The 21220-nt window shown below is 49.1% G+C and overlaps 1 protein-coding gene across 1 annotated transcript in view; it reads right to left on the bottom strand.

The window, feature by feature from the left end:
* The window catches only part of LOC119187955 (serine/threonine-protein phosphatase PP1-beta), a 102694-nt gene that overhangs the window by 70606 nt on the left and 10868 nt on the right, over nt 1-21220 (bottom strand). The window contains exon 2 of the mRNA XM_075890827.1: nt 18449-18811. Within this exon, the coding sequence (XP_075746942.1) occupies nt 18449-18811 (363 nt within the window). The remainder of the gene's footprint in view (nt 1-18448; nt 18812-21220) is intronic.

Consider the following 21220-nt stretch of genomic DNA (forward strand, 5'->3'; position numbering starts at 1 on the left):
AAAGAAGATCGCGTGCCTCTTCTCGACTCGAGAGCCAGCTACGACTGACGCATCGTCCCAGCGCTAGCTATTCGGTGGTTTAATAAACCCCCAGTACTTGTGATTCATCGTGACAAATTGGTGGAAGGTGCTGGGTAGTCTCATGGATGCTACAGACCCCTCCCCCCCCCAGAAAGCCGTAATACGAGTCCAGTGCCAGTCAATACGCCCGTGCATCGGACCAGCCGCCGAATCAGGGAATTGCCTACGGAAGTCGTCAACACTGCTGCCACCACGTCAACAAACATGACCAGCACTTCGGTACAAACCTTGCCAACCGGCACGAGAAGCACGTCGTCGAACCGCTATACGTTGGAAAGCCCACGGACACTGGCGACGTTCCATGGTACGGAGCGCGAAGATGTTGAGGACTAGTTGGCGGACTTCAAGCGCGTAGCCACCTTGAATCAGTGGGACGACGCGGCGAAACTGGGTCGTGTCTACTTCTATCTCAAAGACGGGGCACGCACGTGGTATCGAAATCGACAGGAGCAGCTGACGACGTGGCCCGAATTCTCTCGTAGACTTCTTGAGACATATGCCAGCGCTGACCACCAAGAAAGAGCTGAGCGAGCTATTCTTGCCCGCTTCCAGTCGCCAAACGAAACTGCGGCCGCGTACGTCGAAGACATGACGCGTCTTTTCCGACGGGCAGATTCAAGAATGACGGAGGACAAGAAGTTGCGTCACTTGATGCGCGGTGTCAAGGACCAGCTTTTCGCCGGCCTTGTGCGAAGCCCTCCGAAGACGGTCGCGGAGTTCTTGTCCGAAGCCGTGACAATGGAAAAAATGTTGCAGCAGCGATCAAAGCAATACGACAGGCAAGTCAGTGGCATGTCCACTGCTGACATTTTCACCACCGCTGGGACCAGCGATGACTCCTTACGTGAACTCATCCGTAATATTGTACGGGAAGAGTTGCAAAAGGCTGGTGTAACACCTCATCCTACGGTTAGCTCTATTGCAACTGTGATCAAGGATGAGCTGCACCAGGCCCCCTCCGGGACACCTTGCCTCCTGATACAGCTGCGTCAGCTCCTGCTGAATACCGCCGTGGGACAACCTACGCGGAAGCCTTGAAACGCCCTGCTGCAACGCCACCATTGTTCGTTCATTCTGTCCCTGCAGTTTCACTCGAGTCAGCACTGCACATACCATACTACGGAGGCACGTACACGCCACCGCCCTGCCCTTTGTCCGTGGTGCTTCTGTCACCCATCGTTCGGTGCAACCGGTCCAATACATCGACGATTGGCACTCGTCTCCTCGGAAGTCTGATGTCTGGCGCACGCCCGATCACCGGCCTCTATGCTCTCACTGCGGAGAAGCTGATCACTTGTACCGCCAGTGCCCATATCACCGTCTTGGGCTTCGCGGCTTCTCTGCGTACTCGCCGCCACCCCGTTACGGCCAGAGACCACGCGGCATCGAAAACTACCTCTCCCAGCAGCATGCACCACCGTCTGCCGGGCGCCAGTCGCACTCGCCATCACCGAGGCCATTTTCATTGACGCCCCAGTGGTAATCTACCGCACGATCTCCCAGCCCCCGCCGAGAAAACGAGCCGAAGCGACCTCTGGGGGTGGGGTCGCTGAACATCGAAGCGCTGAAGATCACCTATTGACGCAGAACCGTACAGAAACTGGTCCGACATCACCTGCAGCTGCGAAGGATAGCCGGCTTTCACTCTACATAGCACTGACAATTGATGGTTGTGTAGTTAATGCGTTAGTGGACACCGGCACAGACTATTCCATACTGAGCGGGAAACTGACAACGCAGCCGAAGAAAGTAATCACGCCGTAGCATAACTCGCAGATTCAGACAGCTGGTCACCATGTCGTTACTCCACTGGGCGCCTGCACAACTAAAGTAGAGATTCAAGGGTATACATTCGTAGCAAGCTGCCTTGTTCTACATGAACGCTCCCGTGACTTCATGCCGGGATTCGACTTTCTACAGGAAAATGGAGCTATCATTGATCTGCAAGAGGGCCGCGTCACGTTCTCAGCCCAGCGAGCAATCAACGTGCAGGATGACGGAAGGCGTGTCGACGTACTCCGTATTTCTGAACAGAGCGTGACGCTTCCTCCCCGAGGAAGTGTTATAGTCGACGTAACATGTTGTGGTTTGAGCGATGGCGATGTGGTGGCCGAGACAAATTTAGAACACCTCCTGCAGCAAGGCATCTGTGTAGCGAGAAGTGTAATACACGTTCGCGATGGCCGATCTGAATTGCTCGTTACCAAATTTAGCAACGAGCATCGACATCTTTTCCGTGGCACTTCAATAGCGTTTGCCCATGAAGTAGCAAACGTAAACAACTGTCTCACGTCAGAAATAGTGGATGACGCAGACACGTCAATGAGCAACATTGACATCAATCCTGATCAGTTCACCGATAACCAGACTGCGCTGCGAGCGCTCTTGTTCGAGTACAGGTCTTGATTCGCAAGTTGCTCAAGGATCCGCCAGACGTCCATCACTCAACACAGGATCATCACGTACGAGGTCGTACGCCCAATACACCAGCACCCCTACCGCATGTCGGCTAAAGAAAGTGAAGCGATACGTACGCAAGTTCGCGAGATGCTTGACGATGGCGTTATCGAACCATCCAACAGCCCGTGGTCATCTCCAGTCGTGCTTGTCAAAAAGAAGGACGGGTTGCTACGCTTCTGCGTCGATTACCGAAAGCTTAACAACGTGACCAAAAAGAATGTGTACCCGCTGCCGCGTGTTGACGATTCGCGGGAATGATTTCGTCGTGCCCAATATTTCACTTCTCTCGATCTCAAAAGCGGGTACTGGCAAATCGAGGTAGATCAGCGGGACCGCGAGAAGACAGTCTTCGTGACTCCAGATGGCCTATACTGCCACCATTGATGAACGAGCCGCTGTGGCTCATACCCGTTTTGGGCTACGAAGAGGAAGAGAACATTTTCGTTGCTCGGGTTCGGGTGAACTCCTGGCTGCTGGTCTTGTTTTTGCTTGCGACATTACTGGTGGAGACGCTGCGTACGTGTACTTCGGCTGTGTCGGCCATCGGGGAGACAGCTACATCTCCCAGAGCAAGAAGCAGCCGCCGCCTGCGTGGGTTACCCCCTGAATTTGGTCCCTTGACATCGACACCCAGAAAAATGGCAACTCCGATGACAAGCCAGGCGGTCCAAACCAGCGATGCCCATGGTTCTCTTCTCGCCCATGTTTTTCATGAGCCACAGACACCAAAGCCATTCCATGGAGACATCTTCGAGGATGTTGATGACTGGCTTGACCACTTTGATCGGGTTGCCAGTATCAACGAATGGGACGATGTTCGCAAGCTGCGCCGAGTTTACTTCTACTTGGAGGATTCTGCGAAGACGTGGTACGAGAAGCATGAGGGCTTCTTTGCAACCTGGCAAGAGTTTAGCCGTCAGCTCCGTGACACCTATCGGAACACCGAGAGGAAGGAGAGGGCTGAACAAGCCATATCCGGCAGAAACCAGCGGCTGAACTAATGAAAATCCGTGTTTGTCGAGGACATGCTTCGGCTCTTCAAGCGCGCGGAACCTACCATGCCCGAGGAAAAGAAGGTGCGGCATTTGATGTGTGGAGTAAAAGAACAGCTTTTCGCTGGGCTCGTCCGCAATCCACCGACGACAGTCGCCCTGTTCATCAGTGAGGCACCACTATGGAACGTACGCTGCAGCAGTGGTCGTCACAATACGAACGCCAGATCCCGGCCACCGCATGCTCTATCGGCTCCGACAGCGAGAGACAGGCCCTCGCAGACTTCATTCGAAGTATTGTTCGAGACGAACTGCGACAGCTTCAGGCAGTGAGATCTCATCAACCTGTGTCAGCCCTCGCGGATGTAATCAGACAACAAGTCCGGCAGGCCGTCACACCCCTGACCCCAATCGCACCACCGATTCCCGAGGCCCCAGTCCTGACATACGCAGCGGCATTGCGATCCCCTGTGCCACCGGCTACAGATCCTGCTATGCGGCCCAGGTACCAGGCTATGCAGTCATTCCACGCCACTGCTTCGAGCCCGCCTCTCGGCTCAAGGTTCCCGAGCACACCCGCCTATCTGCCGTCTACCTCAAGACAAAGTAGTAGCAAGGCAAGCACGCGGCGCACCTCGGATAACCGTCCGCTCTGCTATCACTGCGGTGAAGCGGGTCACGTATACAGGAACTGTCAATACCGGCAACTAGGTCTCCGCGGCTTCCATCCTGATGCTCGATGCCCGCGCTACGGTGAGCGCCCCCGCGAAATCGAAGCCTATCTCACGGGCCAGCGAACACCTTCGACTGTTCAGCACCACCAGTCGAGATCACCGTGGCCTCGCCGGTCTACGTCACCCAGTTTGCCCTCATCATCTTCCGCTCCTTTCAGGAGCCGGTCACCAAGTCTCCGCAGGAGAAACTAGGAACGGTGACTTCTGGGGGTGAAGTCGCGGCCCGGTGAACTGTAAAAGACCTTCATTCGACGCAACGACCAGACGAGGACCATTCCGGTTTTGCAGTGTTGTCTGACAGCAGAAAGATCGTTTCTGCTGAAATCGCCGTCTTCGTCGACAATCATGCTGTCAACGCCCTCGTCGACACCGGTGCCGACTATTCCGTAATAAGCGCCACACTGGCATCTGAACCGAGGAAGGTTACCACACCATGGCAAGGACCCCAGTTGCGCACGGCAGGGGGTCATCTTGTGATGCCTACCGGTATGTGCACGGCACGCATTCGTATACGTACGTCGACATTTGCGGGCTCTTTCCTCGTATTGCGCGTGTGCTCTCGGCCAGTCATTCTAGGAATGGACTTCCTTCGTGAAAACGGTACCGTCATCGACCTCCGTGAATTACTTGTGTCATTCGAGGATCCTTTTTGCGCTGCAACTGACAGTAGACAATTCCGGAAAAGAGCGCTCTGTGTTATCGACGATTCTCTGACTCTCCCACCTCGAAGCAGCCTCTTTTTTGAAGTAGAATTGGGACAGGACGTGTCTGACGCGGTAATTGCAGAGGCCCATTTGTCTTTCCTTATTTCACGACAAATCAGTGTTGCCCGAGGAATCATTCAGCCTAGCAATAGGCATGTTCACCTGCTGGTCACGAACTTCAGCGATGAATATCACCACCTAACGAGACACACTGCCATTGCATATTGTGAAGAACTTGCCGATGCCGATGGTTCGCCCACGTTAGCTTTATTTTCATCGAATGGCCACCCTGACGAGGCCTTCGCGAACACTCTCGACGTAAACGAGAGACTACCTTCGGCTTAACGAGAAAGCCTTTTGCGTTTACGCGGCTCATTTCAAGACTGCTTTGCCACTACGTCAAAGGTTAAACAGACACCACTTGCTCAGCACCGTACCTTCACGGAACCCACTGAGAGACCCATCCGTCAACACGCCTATAGGGTGTCGCAAAAAGAGCAAGATGCTAAACGTGACCAAGTCCAGCAGATGCTTCAAGACGACGTCATTCAGCCATCAACCAGTCCCTGGGCTTCGCCAGTTGGGCTAGTAAAGAAGAAGGACGGTACGTTGCGTTTTTGCGTTGATTACCGTAAACTGAACAAGGTCCTCAAAAAAGACGTTTATTTTCTACCCCGGATAGATGACTCGTTGGACCGTATACGCAACGCTAAATATTTTTCGTCCGTGCATTTACGTAGCGGCTACTGGCAAATCGCAGTGGATGAGCGCGACCGCGAGAAGACGGCGTTTATTACTCCCGACGGCCTGTACGAGTTTAAAGTGTTGCCTTTTGGTCTATGCTCAGCGCCAGCTACTTTCAAAAGAATGATGGATACGGTTCTCACAGGGCTCAAATGGCAATCATGTCTTGTTTACCTTGATGACGTCGTGGTCTTTGCAGACACGGTTGAACAACACGTCCAACGCCTTCATGCAGTACTTCAGGCAATCAGAACAGCGGGGCTTTCTCTCAAACCCGAGAAATGTCATTTTGGATATGAAGAACTGAAGTTTCTTGGTCACGTTGTGAGCCATGCCGGCATCCGCCTAGATCCGGAGAAAACCCGTGCTGTTGCCGCCTTTCCCGTGCCCACAAATAAGCGCGACCTACGCCGATTTCTGGGGCTCTATGCGTATTACAGGCGCCTTGTCAAAAACTTTTCGAAGATTGCTGAACCCCTCAACAAGCTTACAAAAGACGGTGTCTCGTTTGTTTGGGGTCCCGATCAGTGTCATGCTTTCGACACCCTCCGAAACCTCCTCTAGGCTCCGTCTGTACTGGGTCATTTTGACGAAAGCGCTGACACGGAATCCAGCAACGTTGGAATAGGAGCGGTATTAGTTCAGTGGCATAATGGCGTAGAGCGCCTGATCGCTTATGCGAGCAGAACGTTATCCCCAGCGGAGAAAAACTATTCTGCAACCGAGAAGGAATGCCTCGCTGTTGTCTGGGCCATAACAAAGTTCCGCCCATACTTGTATGGCCACCCTTTCAGGGTAGTTAGCGACCACTATTCCCTTTGTTGACTCGCAAACCTCAAAGATCCCTCAGGTCGTCTAGCACGATGGAGCCTTCGGCTACAAGATTTCGATGTCACCATCGTCCACAAATCTGGGCGGAAACACACCGACGCCGACTGTCTCTCACCTGCACCGGTCGAAAATGCCAACACTGACCTTGAAGACGACGACACTTTTCTTTCTGCCGCATCAGCCACCCGTTTGGCTGAGCAACAGCGTCACGACTCGGAGTCATTCCGCTCATTGACTACCTGGAAGGACGCCATTCCCACCCTCCTCGAAGCTTTGCACGCTCGCTATCCTCCTTGTGTTTCCGCGATGGAGTGCTTTACAAAAAGAACTTTCATCCTAAACAAGCTATGTATCTGCTTGTTGCGCCAACTACGCTTTGTGGTGACATTTTACGTGCGTGTTATGATGAGCCATCGTCCGGACACCTCGGCTATACGCGCACGCTGCAACGGATTGAACGCTCCTACTTCTGGCCACGTCTCGCAAAGACTGTGAAGCGTTACGTTCGCACATGTCGTGACTGTCAGCGACGTAAGATTCCACCTTTACGACCAGCGGGACTACTGCAAACAATAGGCCCACCAAAGGCGCCCTTTCATCAGATTGGCATGGACTTGCTGGGGTCAATCCCCACGTCTTCGTCTGGAAACCGGTGGATTGTGGTCACTACCGACTACCTAACACGCTACTGTGAAACCAAGGCGCTTCCAAAAGCAACCGCAGCAGATGTCGCCCAATTTTTTTTGAACAGCATCGTCTTACGTCACGATGTTCGAGCTGTCGTCATAACTGATCGTGGGACAGCTTTCACTGCAGAGATGCTGCAGGAAGTTTTGCGATTAAGTGGCATGGAACATCGTAAAACAACGGCTTACCACCCGCAAGCAAACGGGCTGACTTAACGACTCATTAAGACAATTGCAGACATGCTGCAAATGTATGTGGACATCAATCACAAGAACTGGGACGCCATACTTCCCTTCGTAACTTTTGCATATAACACTGCTGTTCAAGAAAGTACCGGTTTCACACCTTTTCGCCTAGTCCATGGTCGCGAGGTCACGGCGATGCTCGACGCCATGCTCCTGCCCAACAACTTAGGAATATACCGCACCGATGCCGCCAAACTCGCGCAGTGTGCAGAAGAGGCCCGTCAAATTGCTCGTCACCGTATTCAACATCACCAAACCACAGACGCACGCCGCTACAATCTTCGTCACCGTGAATTTATTTTCAAGCCCGGTGATGAAGTCTGGGTGTGGACCCCTATCCGACAACGTGGCCGTTCAGAAAAGCTTCTTCGCCACTACTTCGGCCCTTACAAGGTCGTACGACGTCTCAGCGACGTCACATACGAGGTTCTCTCAGAAGGAACTTCGAGCCGTTCCCGTTTCACCCCACGGACTTAAGTCGTTCACGTTTCACGGCTCAAACCATACTTTTCGCGCTGTGAATCACCAGTGAGTGACTGACTTTATTCATCTCTACCTTACATTCTATCCTATTTTTCTTATTTCTCATTTAACTCTTGGCTCCACAACCAACTATGTTATTCCGCCCTACGCCATTCATTTTGCTTGCATGGTAATTTTCATCTCACTTTCTTTTTTTTTGCCTTAATGTACAGCATCGAGACGATGCTTCTTGGGAGATGGGGTAATGCCACCATTCATGAACGAGCCACTGTGGCTCATACCCGTTTTGGGCTACGAAGAGGAAGAGAACATTTTCGTTGCTCGGGCTCAGGTTAACTCCTGGCTGCAGGTCTTGTTTTTGCTCGCGACAATACCAATTTCGAGTATTCCCTTTCGGCTTGTGTTCAGCGCCAGCAACTTTCCAGCGAATGATGGACATTGTCCTCACAGGGCTGAAGTGGCAGACTTGCCTTGTCTACCTTGATGGTGTGGTGGTCTTCTCTGCCACGATCAAGCAGCACCTTCACCACCTGCGCAGCGAGCTGGAGGCTATCCGATTGGTGGACCTCACACTAAAGCCACAGAAGTGCCAATTCGGCTATGAAGAACTAAAATTTCTTGGACATGTAGTTAGCGCCGAAGGAGTCCGGCCTGATCCAGACAAGCTTGCCGCTGTTGCCGAATTACCAGCTCCTGTCGATAAGAAAGCCGTCCGGCGGTTCCTTGGTTTGTGCGCCTACTATCGCCGGTTCATTCACGGCTTTTCACAGATAGCAGAACCTCTGAATCATCTCACAAGGGACGACACGCCATTTGTCTGGGAAAACGAGCAACAAGCAGCTTTTGATGAACTGCGACAGCGCATGCAATCAGCGCCCATTCTCGCTCATCTCGACGATGATGCTGACACGGAGGTCCATACTGACGCTAGTAACGTTGGGCTTGCTGCAGTGCTCGTTCAGCGTCAAGAGGACATCGAAAGAGTGATAGCTTACTCCATCCGCTCTCTATCCCGTGCCGAGGCGAATTATTCCACTACGGAGAAAGAGTGCCTCGCAGTCATGTTGGCAATCACCAAGTTTCGCCCGTACCTTTATGGTCGTCCCTTCAGATAGTGACGGACCACCACGCCCTCTGTTGGTTCGCAAGCCTGCGCGACCCTTCAGGACGGCTAGCACGGTGGAGCTTGCGGCTGCACGAATTTGACGTCACCATCGTCCATAAGTCAGGCCGTAAGCATGAAGACGCTGACACACTGTCACGCGCACCCCTTCATGTCGTCAGTCAGGAAGCAGAGGAAGACGAAGGCTTCCTGGGCGCAATTAGCTCATCAGACTTGAGAAAACGGCAGCGGGATGACGCAGAGATTCGTCCAGTGATCGATCATTTAGAGGGCCAGGGCACAATCATACCACGTCACTTATTCCGCTCGTTGCCGTCGTTCTGCCTTCGAGATGGTGTGCTGTACAAGAAGAACGCTAGTTCGAACAACCGTGCCTACCTTCGGGTGGTTCCTCGAGACATGCGAGACGACATCTTCTTTGCTTGCCATGACGAACCCACATCCGGTCATCTGGGCTACTCACGGACACTTGCCAGAGTGAGCGAAAGGTACTATTGGCCAGGACTTTCGGCAAGCGTCAAGAAGTACGTCAAGAGCTGTCGGGAATGTCAGCACCGAAAGCAACTTCTGTTAAGCCAGCTGGTTTGCTTCAGCCCATTGAAGCACCTTTCACCCCATTCGACCAAGTCGGCATGGACATTCTTGGGCCATTTCCCCTGTCTGCGGACAGCAACAAATGGGTGATCGTCGTGACCGACTATTTGACACGCTACGCTGGGACGCAGGCGATCCCACGAGCCACGGCTTCTGAGGTAGCAAAAATTTTCATGCGCCACATCGTGTTACGACACGGTGCTCCTTCCAGTATAATAACGGACAGAGGGACGGCATTCACGGCGCAGCTTATGGACGAAGTTTTCAAGCTGAGCAACACCAGACAGCGAAAGACAACTGCGTACCACCCGCAAACCAACGGACTTACCGAGCGACTGAATAAGACCATCGCAGACATGATCTCAATCTGCATCGACGTACAGCACAAAACATGGGACCGGATCTTACCTTACGTGACCTTCGCGTACATTACCGCTGTGCAAGAGACCACGCGATTCACGCCATTTCGGCTTCTCTACGGCCGCGAAGTGCAGACCATGCTGGACTCTATGCTACCGTGTCAAGACGAAGACGAGTTGGCGACTGACGCTGATGAATTCGCAGAGCGTGCTGAGGAAGCCCGGCAGCTCGCGCGACTCCACATCGGCCAGCAACAGCAGGCAAACGCACGGCGCTATTACATCCACCACAGAGAAGTCTTTTACAACCCCGGAGACTAAGTTTGGGTGTGGACGCCCGTCCGCCACCGTGGCGTTAGTGAAAAGTTACTGAGCCGGTACTTTGGCCCATATAAAATGTTACGTCGCGTCAGTGACATGAACTACGAAGTGGTTCCGGGCTCAACATCGCAGGCGAGGAGCAGGACATGACCGAGGCCGGACGTCGTTCATGTGTTGCGCATGAAACCATTTATTGCGCGTCGTTTGTAACTTTTTCCTTGCCGTACACTGTTCTTTGTGTTATTTATTTATTTTTGTGAACTTGCTTCTTCGTTCACTGATTTTTCCTATATTGACACGCTCGTTAATTTCTACTTTTACTTTATACAAATTTCCAATTTCTTTTTTTTTCGCGCGCCTATGTCGTAACATCGGGGTGGTGTTATGTTCTTTTCTTTCCCTCTTTTGGGACTTTTTTTTCTTTTCGAAAGGGGGGATAAGGCCACCCACACGTAGTGGGCTGACTGCAATAACGGCTCTACCATCTGGAGGAAAGAAAGGAGATCGCGTGCCTCTTCACAACTCGAGAGCCAGCCACGACTGACGCATCGTCCCAGCGCTAGCTATTCGGTGGTTTAATAAACCCCCAGTACTTGTGATTCTTCGTGACAATATAACAAACTTGGTATTACGGTACGAGAATGAATGACGAAGGCATGTGACTGGTGCAAACATAACCATGATATGCGTGTCATGTAACAACATGACTACATGCTACGCTTATGATGTGCTGGCGGCCGTTTCGCTAGCTTAACTTATACCAAATTTGGTACTACGGGACGTGAATAGATCACGAAGGTACGACAGTGGTGCAAACATGATAAATGTGACATTCGTGTCATGTAACAACATGACTACATGTTACGCTCATGATGCGCTCGCTGCCGTTTTGCTGGCTTCACATGCACCAAATTCGGTATTGCGCAACGAGAACGGACGACATAGGTAAATGATACATCCAAGCATGATAATCACGACATGCGTGTTATGTAACTACATGACTACATGCCACACTCATGGTGCGCTTGCGGTCACTTCGTTATATTCACATATGCCTAATTCCGTATTACGTGACGTGAATGGATGACGAAGGTATATGACTGGTGCAAACATGATATACATGAGATGGTGTCATGTGAAAACATGACATGTCACAGTCAAGGCACAAATACATTTCGACGTGACGCGGTGCGCGTGCTCGCCGGTGTTCGTTTTGTCGCATCACGCCGGCGTTGCTACGCCAGGCGCGGGTCCTGCCATATACTTGCAGGTGCGTGAGGCCCTGCGTTGTTTTGACACATGCACATTTCAGCGCATCCAGCGTCCCTCCGTCACGAAAAGAGAGTGATGCAGTGTTGTTTGGGCAACGCATCGGCGCGAAATGCATCATGTCGCATCTCGCGCCGGTTGCCGTCGGGCCGTGCCGACGGACGCTGGTCGCACCAGTCGCGTCTGTCATCAGACTATGGAGTGCTCGCGTTTTGGTAGTGTCACTGTGCCCAGCGGGCGCACGCATCAACGCTACATTGGAATATATTGGGCCTTTCATGATGTGCTCGCGGCCGTTTTTCTAGCTCCACATATACCAAATGTGGTGTTAAGTGACGTAAATGAATGGCGAAATATATGACTGGTGAAAACATAATAATCCTGACACGCGTGTTAAGTAAGAACATGACAACATACCACGCCCATAGTGTGCTCGCGGCCGTTTCGCTAGCTCGACATATACTAAGCTTGGTATCACGTGACGTAAATAGAGCACGAATGTAAACGACACATCCAAACATGATAATCATAAGACGCAAGTCATGTGCGGCATCATTTACCTCCACCTTGTAACGCTGTGCTGATTTTAAAGTGACATATCAACATTTCCCATTCGTGCTTCGCATATCATCTTGATTATGCATAATGAAGTAAAAAACAACAAATAATGAAACCAAAAAACGGACACTACTACGTCCTGTTTAACCAATGGTTTTATTAGCTGTGCGCTGTGTATAAAGTCAATGGGAGCGCCTCCCATCCATTTATCGTACGTGGGAAAAAATTAAAATATGAAAGTGTTGGTTTTGGTGATGAACGCGGTTAGGCATTCAGCATGATTGTACCTAGTTTGTCGGGTTGAAAGGTGAGGTACGTAATCTTCTGGTTTTAGCGCTAGTTTGCTGTATTTCAACTGAAGGAGAAAATTTATTCTGTGTACCTTTCGCCGAAGCAGCAATGTCTGAATACCGTGTTGACTAAATAAGGTGCTTGGGAAGCCAGTCTGCTAATACTTTGAGTAAATGAACAATATAGCTTTCCGACAAATTCTTTCGAGTGCATCCATGTCTCTTTTTATGTGTGGATGCCAAACAATAGTGACGTATTCAAGCTTCGGTCTAATTATAGATAAATATGCCAGTTTTCTCGTGTCTGCTGGTGTTTGTTCGAACCTATGTCTGATTTTTCGGAAGGAGGATGCACAACTGTTGGATATGTGTGAGTTCCATTTCAGCGTATTTGTTATCGTTATCCCCAGATTTTTGTTGTTTGTAACTTCAAAAATGGAATACATTCTAGCGAATAGGAAAAGTTAAGACAATAGTTATTTTTGTTATTTTAATGAACACAGTTTTCTGGGCGTTAAGAACCATATCCCATCACTCACACTTATGAACCTTTAATAAGATAAATTTAAAGTGTACTTGATCCTCTGACACTTTACTGAGTAGCACACAATCATTTGCAAAATGTGGAATACAAATTGGGTTATCATATGGTGGTTTTGGAACGTTAAACCCCACATATCCATCAATCAATCAATGAATACAAACGGCTTCACTTATTTCATGAACGATATAATTTATATATATGAAAACAAGAAACCAAGGGCAGTTCCTTGTGGTGCACTCCATGCAACTGGTAACTGCCGCGAGCAATGGCCATCGATACTTACAAATTATAATGTGTCACTTAAATATGCTGTAACCCGAGAATATACAAAATAAGGTAAGTCTAGAGCCTGAAGTTTTAAAAGTTGTTTTGAAAGGCATATAAGAACAAAAGCCTTCTTAAAGTTCAGGAGAACAACGTCAACTTGTCCTAACTTGTCATGAAGGGAGGTGAAGTTACATATGGTGGTTGTCAACTGGGTCACTGTAGACAGCCCCTTCTAAAACCACGCTGAAACGGGGTATTGGTGTTATTTTCAGTTAAAAACTTGTTTATGTAATATCCGATGAGAAGCTCCAGCATTTCGCAACTTAACAATGTCAGTGATACCGTTTGATAATTTGCTAGTAACGTACTGTATCTCTTATTAAGGACCGCAACAGTTCAAGCTGTTTTCCAGTTATTAGTAATGTTAGCTGATGACAAGAAAACACGGACAATAACAACAAAAAATTATGCAAGCACTTCGGCATACCGACGAGGAATGGTGACGGCTTCGTCTTTAAATTTAGCAACACTGAAAACCCACTAGCCTCTAAAATCAGGGTGAAGTTTTCATGGTCATTTTAATCAATCTGACGTAACTGTTAATTTTTGACTGAAAAAGCACAGCATAAAATATCCATGAAATATTGCAGCTGGTACTACATTTGTCATCGATTGGTACACCGTCGCACGTAATTCGATAAGATACCTTTTTATGTAAGGAAACGTATCGCCAACACTTCTCGGTAGAGCTTTTAATAAAATTACGAAGATTGTAGGCGAAATAATGTTGATTGAAATTGTAGATTGCCTCGTCCTGCCATAATAGGGGATTCGTATTGTGTGGTTTATTTAGTTAGCTAGCTTTAATCTTTTAAACTTTCGTTTGAGATGTAAAATATATATCTCTTGTAATCCAAGGATTATTTTTGCTTGTTTTCTTTTAATTTCTGCGGCACGACATTATGAAGACAGAACGCGCACAGGCTCTCCGATGTGTGCCACAGCACGTCTGTAGCATGCCCCTAAAAATTGCCTATGTTCCACAATACTTTCACCTCTATCACGAGAGAAATCTTTAATAGTAACCGGAGGGCTGATTGTTTTTTTTACGTTGATGAAACACGCAAGACACTACATATGGTGGTCAGAGATACCTTCTTTTATAGACATTACATAATTTTTAACTGAATGGCTAAAGAAGAAGAGATCGAACAAGGAAGCAGTATTATATTGGAGTGGGTTGGTTGACTTACAATCTGGTGAACGTTAGCACTCAGAATTATGTCGGCCACGTAGTCAATATGGTCACGGGTGTAGCACTATCTGAGTATGGGTGATTTCAATTCATCTTTGGAAGGCTGAAATTGCCTGTTATATTGACTCTGTCATCCGGAAAACGCACCACATGATCGCGAAGACAATGCCAAAACTCATGAGGCGAATCGGGTGCCCGATTTAGCGCAATCAGAACTGCACAGCGCTGCCTACATGACAACTTCAGCGTAATACGTACATAATTATTAACTTGGAGCGTAAGCGAAGCCAGCGTGTTGCTTCTCACAAGTAGGGCAACTGCCCCTCCACGTGCATTCGAAAAACATGATAGGATGGTAGAAAAACACTGTGGAACATTATCAGCATCCTGTGTAACTATGCTTCAGTGATTACAACCACAACGGGAGCATAAGGCAGAAGTATCGTTTCGAGTTGCGTAGTTTTGTTGGTGACGTTGCACGCACTGATATTCAGAAGCCGAAGGTCAGAGTATTCAGACTGGTAAACCACTTTTTGAAGAGCCTTTGTTTTTAGTTTAGCATTTTAATTTGCCTGTTGTTGTTTCATCTAAATAACACGAATTAACATTGAATCCAAGTTTATAGTGAATAAAGGTTACTTTCTTGCCTTGTTCCTTTTCGCTTATGGCACTATTCCACAACAGCTTTTTTTTCCTCAGTATTGCGCGAGTAGTCATTCTGTGTGGCTAATTTCGTTCTTTTGAGCGTGTGTGCGATTCTAAGAACAAGTTCTTTTTCATTACAATCCTGAAAATACACTATCACATGTCTTTGATTACCTGGTTTGTCGAGGCGGTGGATCCGGCCCACTGTGTGGCCGGACGTATTTAACGTTTCGCAGAATATCACGCTAAGAAACTAGAATCTTTTTACATTTCGTCAATGCGCGCAATTCTTTCCCATTCAGTGAACTGGTGGTTATATTGTGTAAACAAGTCCTGGAAACTAGTTCGCTGGTTTCTGAGTGCTGCTTCGGCTACTAGTCTTTTTTGGCTTTCAAGCACCTGTTTTAGCATCTCCTGAGTACTTTGGCCAAGATTTGACTCCATATGCCCACACAAAAGCAGCATGCACAGGCAAAACACCTCGCGAGAAATGTCGATGCACATCGTGGGGGACTTGCCTACGGCATAAATATGCATTCCGTAAAGTCACGCTAGTCCTACGTGATAAAACCAACTTTCTAAGACTTCTGTTTAGTTCATACAAAAAAGTAAGTGCTGAATGAAGTAATACTTGATTTTAGGGCATCGCGAATGTGTCATAAGATTGTGGTACAAGTATTGTGGCAGCAGAAAAGCTGCCACAATACTGGTACAAGTGCGCAGAGCTGATGTAACTCTGGAGCCACATTTAAACTCTACGGGTGCTGGGCAGAACGAAATGGTAAATTACGCAGGCGCACACGATCGTGTTCAACAATAATAAACTAGTATACAAAATTACGTATGTGAAAGTGCACACTGAATTTGATTATCTTTGGGAGTTACGAGGAAAGCAGAAGTGATGGCGCTTTTCGCAATGGGTGGTGACAATAGATATCTGGCGTAAACCGAAGTAGCCCAGGTTGCGTCCGATCAGAGGTAACGTTTAAGTCGAAAGTATTTGATGCCCCACGAAACACAAGAAGAATTTCTGATGGAGGCGGAAATGTTGTAGGCCCGTGTGCTCAGATTTGGGTGCAAGTTAGAGAACCCCAGGTGGTCGAAATTTCCAGAGCCCTCCACTATGGCGTCTCTCATAATCATATGGTGGTTTTTGGGGTGTTAAACTCCACATAGCAATCAATCAATCAATCAATCAATCAATCACGAAACGTAAAAAAACTGACAGGCAGTGCCACCATTCACGTGAGTGATGCGGAAAATTACGAAATAATGTCCCCCTATGATGTTGCAGGTCGCCGAAGATTGTGACATCATGATGCCACAGGTTGCTAGAGTTGGTGAGTTTATTCAACGAAATCACATTACATCATCGCGTGGTGAAATATGGCTTGATCCTCAATACGTGGTAAGAAACTACTGCAGCTTTGATATCTCCAAGTAATGAAATTCGGCCGGCGTGTGAGTGACATATTTTTTATGGACGGCCAGGAAGAGTGAGATCAACCAGTTGTGTTGGGAAAAGGAAGAAAGGACCTTGTCACGTTTTGCTCTGCAGTGAACTCTTGTTGAAGGTCTCACTTCAAGACCAGCATAAATGTTGGAGCTTTAATGAAAGAGAACACATTGAAGCATGTGCAGCAGAAATTTCAGGACTGCAAATTCCTTAGGAAAAATATGATTTTTTAATCACATCACAAAAGCAACTGTGCCAACAGCTTTGAAATTCGAGGAAATCTTATTCAAGCTCGTTGAATGAAACTAACGACCAGTGAGACATTTTTATGAAAATTTACATGCAACAAAAATGTTAAGTAACTCTTCTAAATTAGAGCTCAGTAAAATTCGTTCATTTGTATTTTTTGTGACCAATAAAAAGTGCAGCTGAATTGGATGCAAAGTTATTAAAGTTTCAAGAATAGAATAAAGAAGTGTCCATTACGTCAAAAGGCTCGTAAACAACCTCTGAAAATACGAATATTATTATTTATATTTGCGTTTTTATAAGTACTAAAACCACCATATGATATTGACAGACGCCATATTACAGGATTACAGAAATTCTGGCCGCCTGGTGTTCTTTAACGTGCACTGCCGTCACACAGTATATGCGGGTTGCTACCATTTGGCCTCCATCGAATTGGGACCGCCGCAGCATGGATGTCAACCGTCATCTTCGGGTCAGCACAAAATGTCGCGGGATGTCGCTCAGCGTTTCCCGTTTCAGCAGCAACAGCAGATTGTTTTGTTCTCGTGACATCAGGGTTAAAAAATAAGCTCTCGAACGGTGGATATACAAGATAGCTCTTGTGAATTGTCGCCTACCTCGCTTCGCCATGCAGTCACATGCCCATTCTGCCTTTTCTCGCGTTGACTACCATGTGCGATAAACTAATTTCACTGTGCTTAGTTGTGTTTGATTGATTTATTTGTGGGGTTCAACGTCCCTAAACCACCCTATGAATATGAGAGACGCCGTAGTTGAGGGCTCCGGAAATTTCGACCACCTGGTGTTAGTTGTGTTTGCAACTGCGCAAACGGTGAAAGCGTGTTGTCCAAAAACGTTAAATTTGGACTTGTTGAAGGCTTAGGGCTGACAGTGCTCGTGTTTTAGTCACTGTGCAGTGACAAGGACGTGATTCGCGCTTTTAGAAAGGGCAGTGAACGAGAAGAAAAATTGCTCTTAGAAGTCTGTCTCTAAGGGCATTTTAATGTACTTTGGTTTTCTTCATGATTAGGCCAATTCACTTCTAATGTATAAGGGTGGTGTAAAAGAAGCAGTTTCATTCATTCGCGACTTCATTCACAATGTGGTCTCCACTCAAGCTGACCTGTACCCTGAACCCATCGCTCCTTATGTACTGGTATACTACTAAATCTACCAGGCATACGTGACAGTACATTATTTGCAGGTACGGTGACCAGCCACTACGTACGTCCACTGCGATGTAGCAAGCTTGTTTGATGCCAGCAGAGTGAACAGCAGAAATCTAATCCCTAACAGCTTTCCAGAAAACCAGTGTTTCGAGTTTTGTGGAACTGCGTGCGTATTGCATCAATTAAAAAAAAGCTTCTGAATCTTGAATCCGTGTGTCGACAAAATTGTAGTCACTAGCTTCTCCTCACCCCCCCCCCCCCTGTTGGCCACTACCAAAATGGCACAGGTGGCTAAGGTGAAGGCGTCTTCAAGGGCGATATTGACACTTGCCAAAACTGGCATTTTTTCTGGGCCCACACGTTACAGAAGTTACAGAATACGCACACTCATCATAGAAGCCGTAGATGCGGTTGATGGAGGCGCACTCGTGGTTCCCGCGCAGTATGAAAAAGTTCTCCGGATACTTGATCTTGTAGCAGAGCAGGAGGCAGATGGTCTCTAGTGAATGTCGTCCCCGGTCCACGTAGTCTCCCAGAAAGAGGTAGTTGCTCTCGGGAGGGAACCCGCCGTACTCGAACAGCCTGAGCAAGTCGTAGTACTGGCCGTGGGTGTCGCCGCAGATCTTCAGGGGGGCCTCGAGCTCCAGTAGGATGGGCTGCGTCAGCAACACCTCACGCCCTTTAAGGCACAGGCCACGGACCTCGTTCTCAGTCAGCTGCACATTCTTGCCTGGCCGAGAGCCACGCACTGCACAGAAAGAAGATCAAGATGAGGTTTTGAACCCCCCTTCGCTACTGCAAACGGTGAGCAAGCCTATTGTAGATGGCTATGCACACATCAATACACTAGTTTGAGCCAGTGCAAGTTATAAGTGTGGGTAAGAAATCTCTTCTTTCTTTCTGTTTTTCATGTTGTGAATTGACGGAGTGAACAAACGTAGAAGACGCCAACCATTATGTGTATATGACAGCCATTTAAATGCTCAGGAGTCAAAATGGCAAGGTTAAAAGCCATATGTGGCGGCACCGAAAATAATCCGTCAATAGTTTATAAGCAGATTTGATTGACTATGTGCACGTTAGGAAAGACAGCAACCTCCAACAAGGACTGTTGCAGTGGTTAAACAGAATAAAAACCATACGCAGTTAGGTTTGGCTGGTTCTCACTGTACGCTTTTCGGTGAGCTGCCTGATAATGAGGTTGGGTACGCAGTATGTGCCGACAACTAGCAACTAGCGACCAAGATTATATGTGCTCCCTCTCGGCAGGAGTTGCAGGAATAACAGATTCCGTTCCATCCACACGTTGCACATTGTATCTCCTGCACTTTAGATTACTGTGCGTAGTACTGCAGCTTTTTATCCACCGCGCGGCCGCTTTCGTATCGGTCGCTGCTGACAAAACACACGCATCGGACAGCCCGCAAAATGATGCAACAGCGGACACTTCATGTGAGCAGCATTTTCCTTGCACCAGCACAACTTCTTCACATCTTGTTCCTCTACCGGCCGCCGAAAAACACGCACCGGACTCTGCACTCACGAAGTCATCTACATCGGCCCGAACTGCTACTACACTCGTGAGAGAGCCCTCGGTGCTTTGCGGCGCCCTTTGTCACCGTCTGCTCAACTAGCAGCATGATCGCGCCTGTCCCGAGCCGGCCGCTAACGAGCTAGGTGACACGCTTATTTACCGGCTGCTCGTGAAGAAGGTAAACTTCCTGGCGGCGACTAGAAAGTCGATCGTCGGCTTCCTTGCGGGTTTTCCGGCCACTCGACGCGTAAGCGTTAACCACAGGTGCTACTTCGTGGCTGTGGATGCATACATCGCCTCAGACCTCTGCTCTGTTTTCAGCGTGGGCACAATCTGCGAGATGAGGGTGAAGTGTGAGCGCCTCAGCAGCACCCTCTGCGTCGGCGTCGTGCACGGCGTCGACTCGAACATCAACATGAAGCAAATCGCGGCCTACATTGCGTTGGACGCCCCCGTCGTGTCGTGTACACGCCTCACACTGACATTTTGGGGCACAGTCACCTCCCCCCCCCCCCCCCCCCTGAAATCCTGCTGTTCAAGCAGCAACGCCGAGTGCAACCTCGACTACCGCGGCCCCTTCAGTGTGCCCGCTGCGGACATTTCAGCCACATGACTGCCACCTGCTCGCGCGACCAGCGCTGCCTCCTTCGAGGTGGCAGCCACCACACGGGACCGTGCTTCTCGACATCCCCGCGCTGCCTCAACTGCAGCGGACGAACCGCACTGCCCTTCCTGACAGATTATCTGCAAGGCCCCCACCATTCTCGCTTCTTCAGATGAACCCGTGACGCACCACCGAATGTTAGAGCAAGCCAGGACTGCTGTCAACAACATCGACAAGCGGGGCAGCCCGGTGGTCGTGAAGAGCCGCTCGTTCATGGGTGCGTTCGCCGGTGTCGGCGGAAGGACCTTGGCAACTCCCTGTATCCTACATCGAGTGCGCCCGTCGTCTCTGCGACCTCGAGGACCACATCGCCTTCTCCTTCGACACAGCCGACATCGTCCGTCGACTCGAAAGACACGGTGATAGCCGCTCTCACTGCGGCAGTTGGTGCTATTGTTACGTGATTTTGGCTGACTGAAACAGGGCATAGTGCGACATACCCAACAAAGGTGCCTCAGACTGAGAGTGAAGAAGTGGACATTGCCGGTGAGCTGCGTTGAGCCTGTAGACTGACTACTGTTATTTTACACATAACATTTTGGTGGAAGTGCTGGGTACTCTTCTGACAACGAAGCTACGCAGTGGACGCCTCCTTAATTCTGCTACCATGGCTCCGGGTGAGGATACGGCTTCGCCACCTACCTCAGCAACGACAGCAACCCGGTACGTCGCCCTAACGCAACCCCGTGATCCCGGTACTTCTACTGGAAAGGAAAACGTGAATGTGGACAAGTGGCTCCGTATGTACGAGCGCGTCAGCAAGCAATATGGCTGGGACCCAACCGTTATGCTTGCGAATGTCATTTTCTATCTTGACAAGACCCCTCGCATCTGCTTTGAGACCCATGTGCACGAAATCACAAGCTGGGAAATGTTTAAACAACAGCTCCGCGACCTCTTTGGCAACCCGTTCGGTCAACAGCTTGATGCCCGAAAGCTATTGGCCCTACGTACACAGA

The sequence above is a fragment of the Rhipicephalus microplus genome, chromosome 3 (genome assembly GCF_043290135.1).
Source record: "Rhipicephalus microplus isolate Deutch F79 chromosome 3, USDA_Rmic, whole genome shotgun sequence".
Classification (NCBI taxonomy): Eukaryota; Metazoa; Arthropoda; class Arachnida; order Ixodida; family Ixodidae; genus Rhipicephalus; species Rhipicephalus microplus.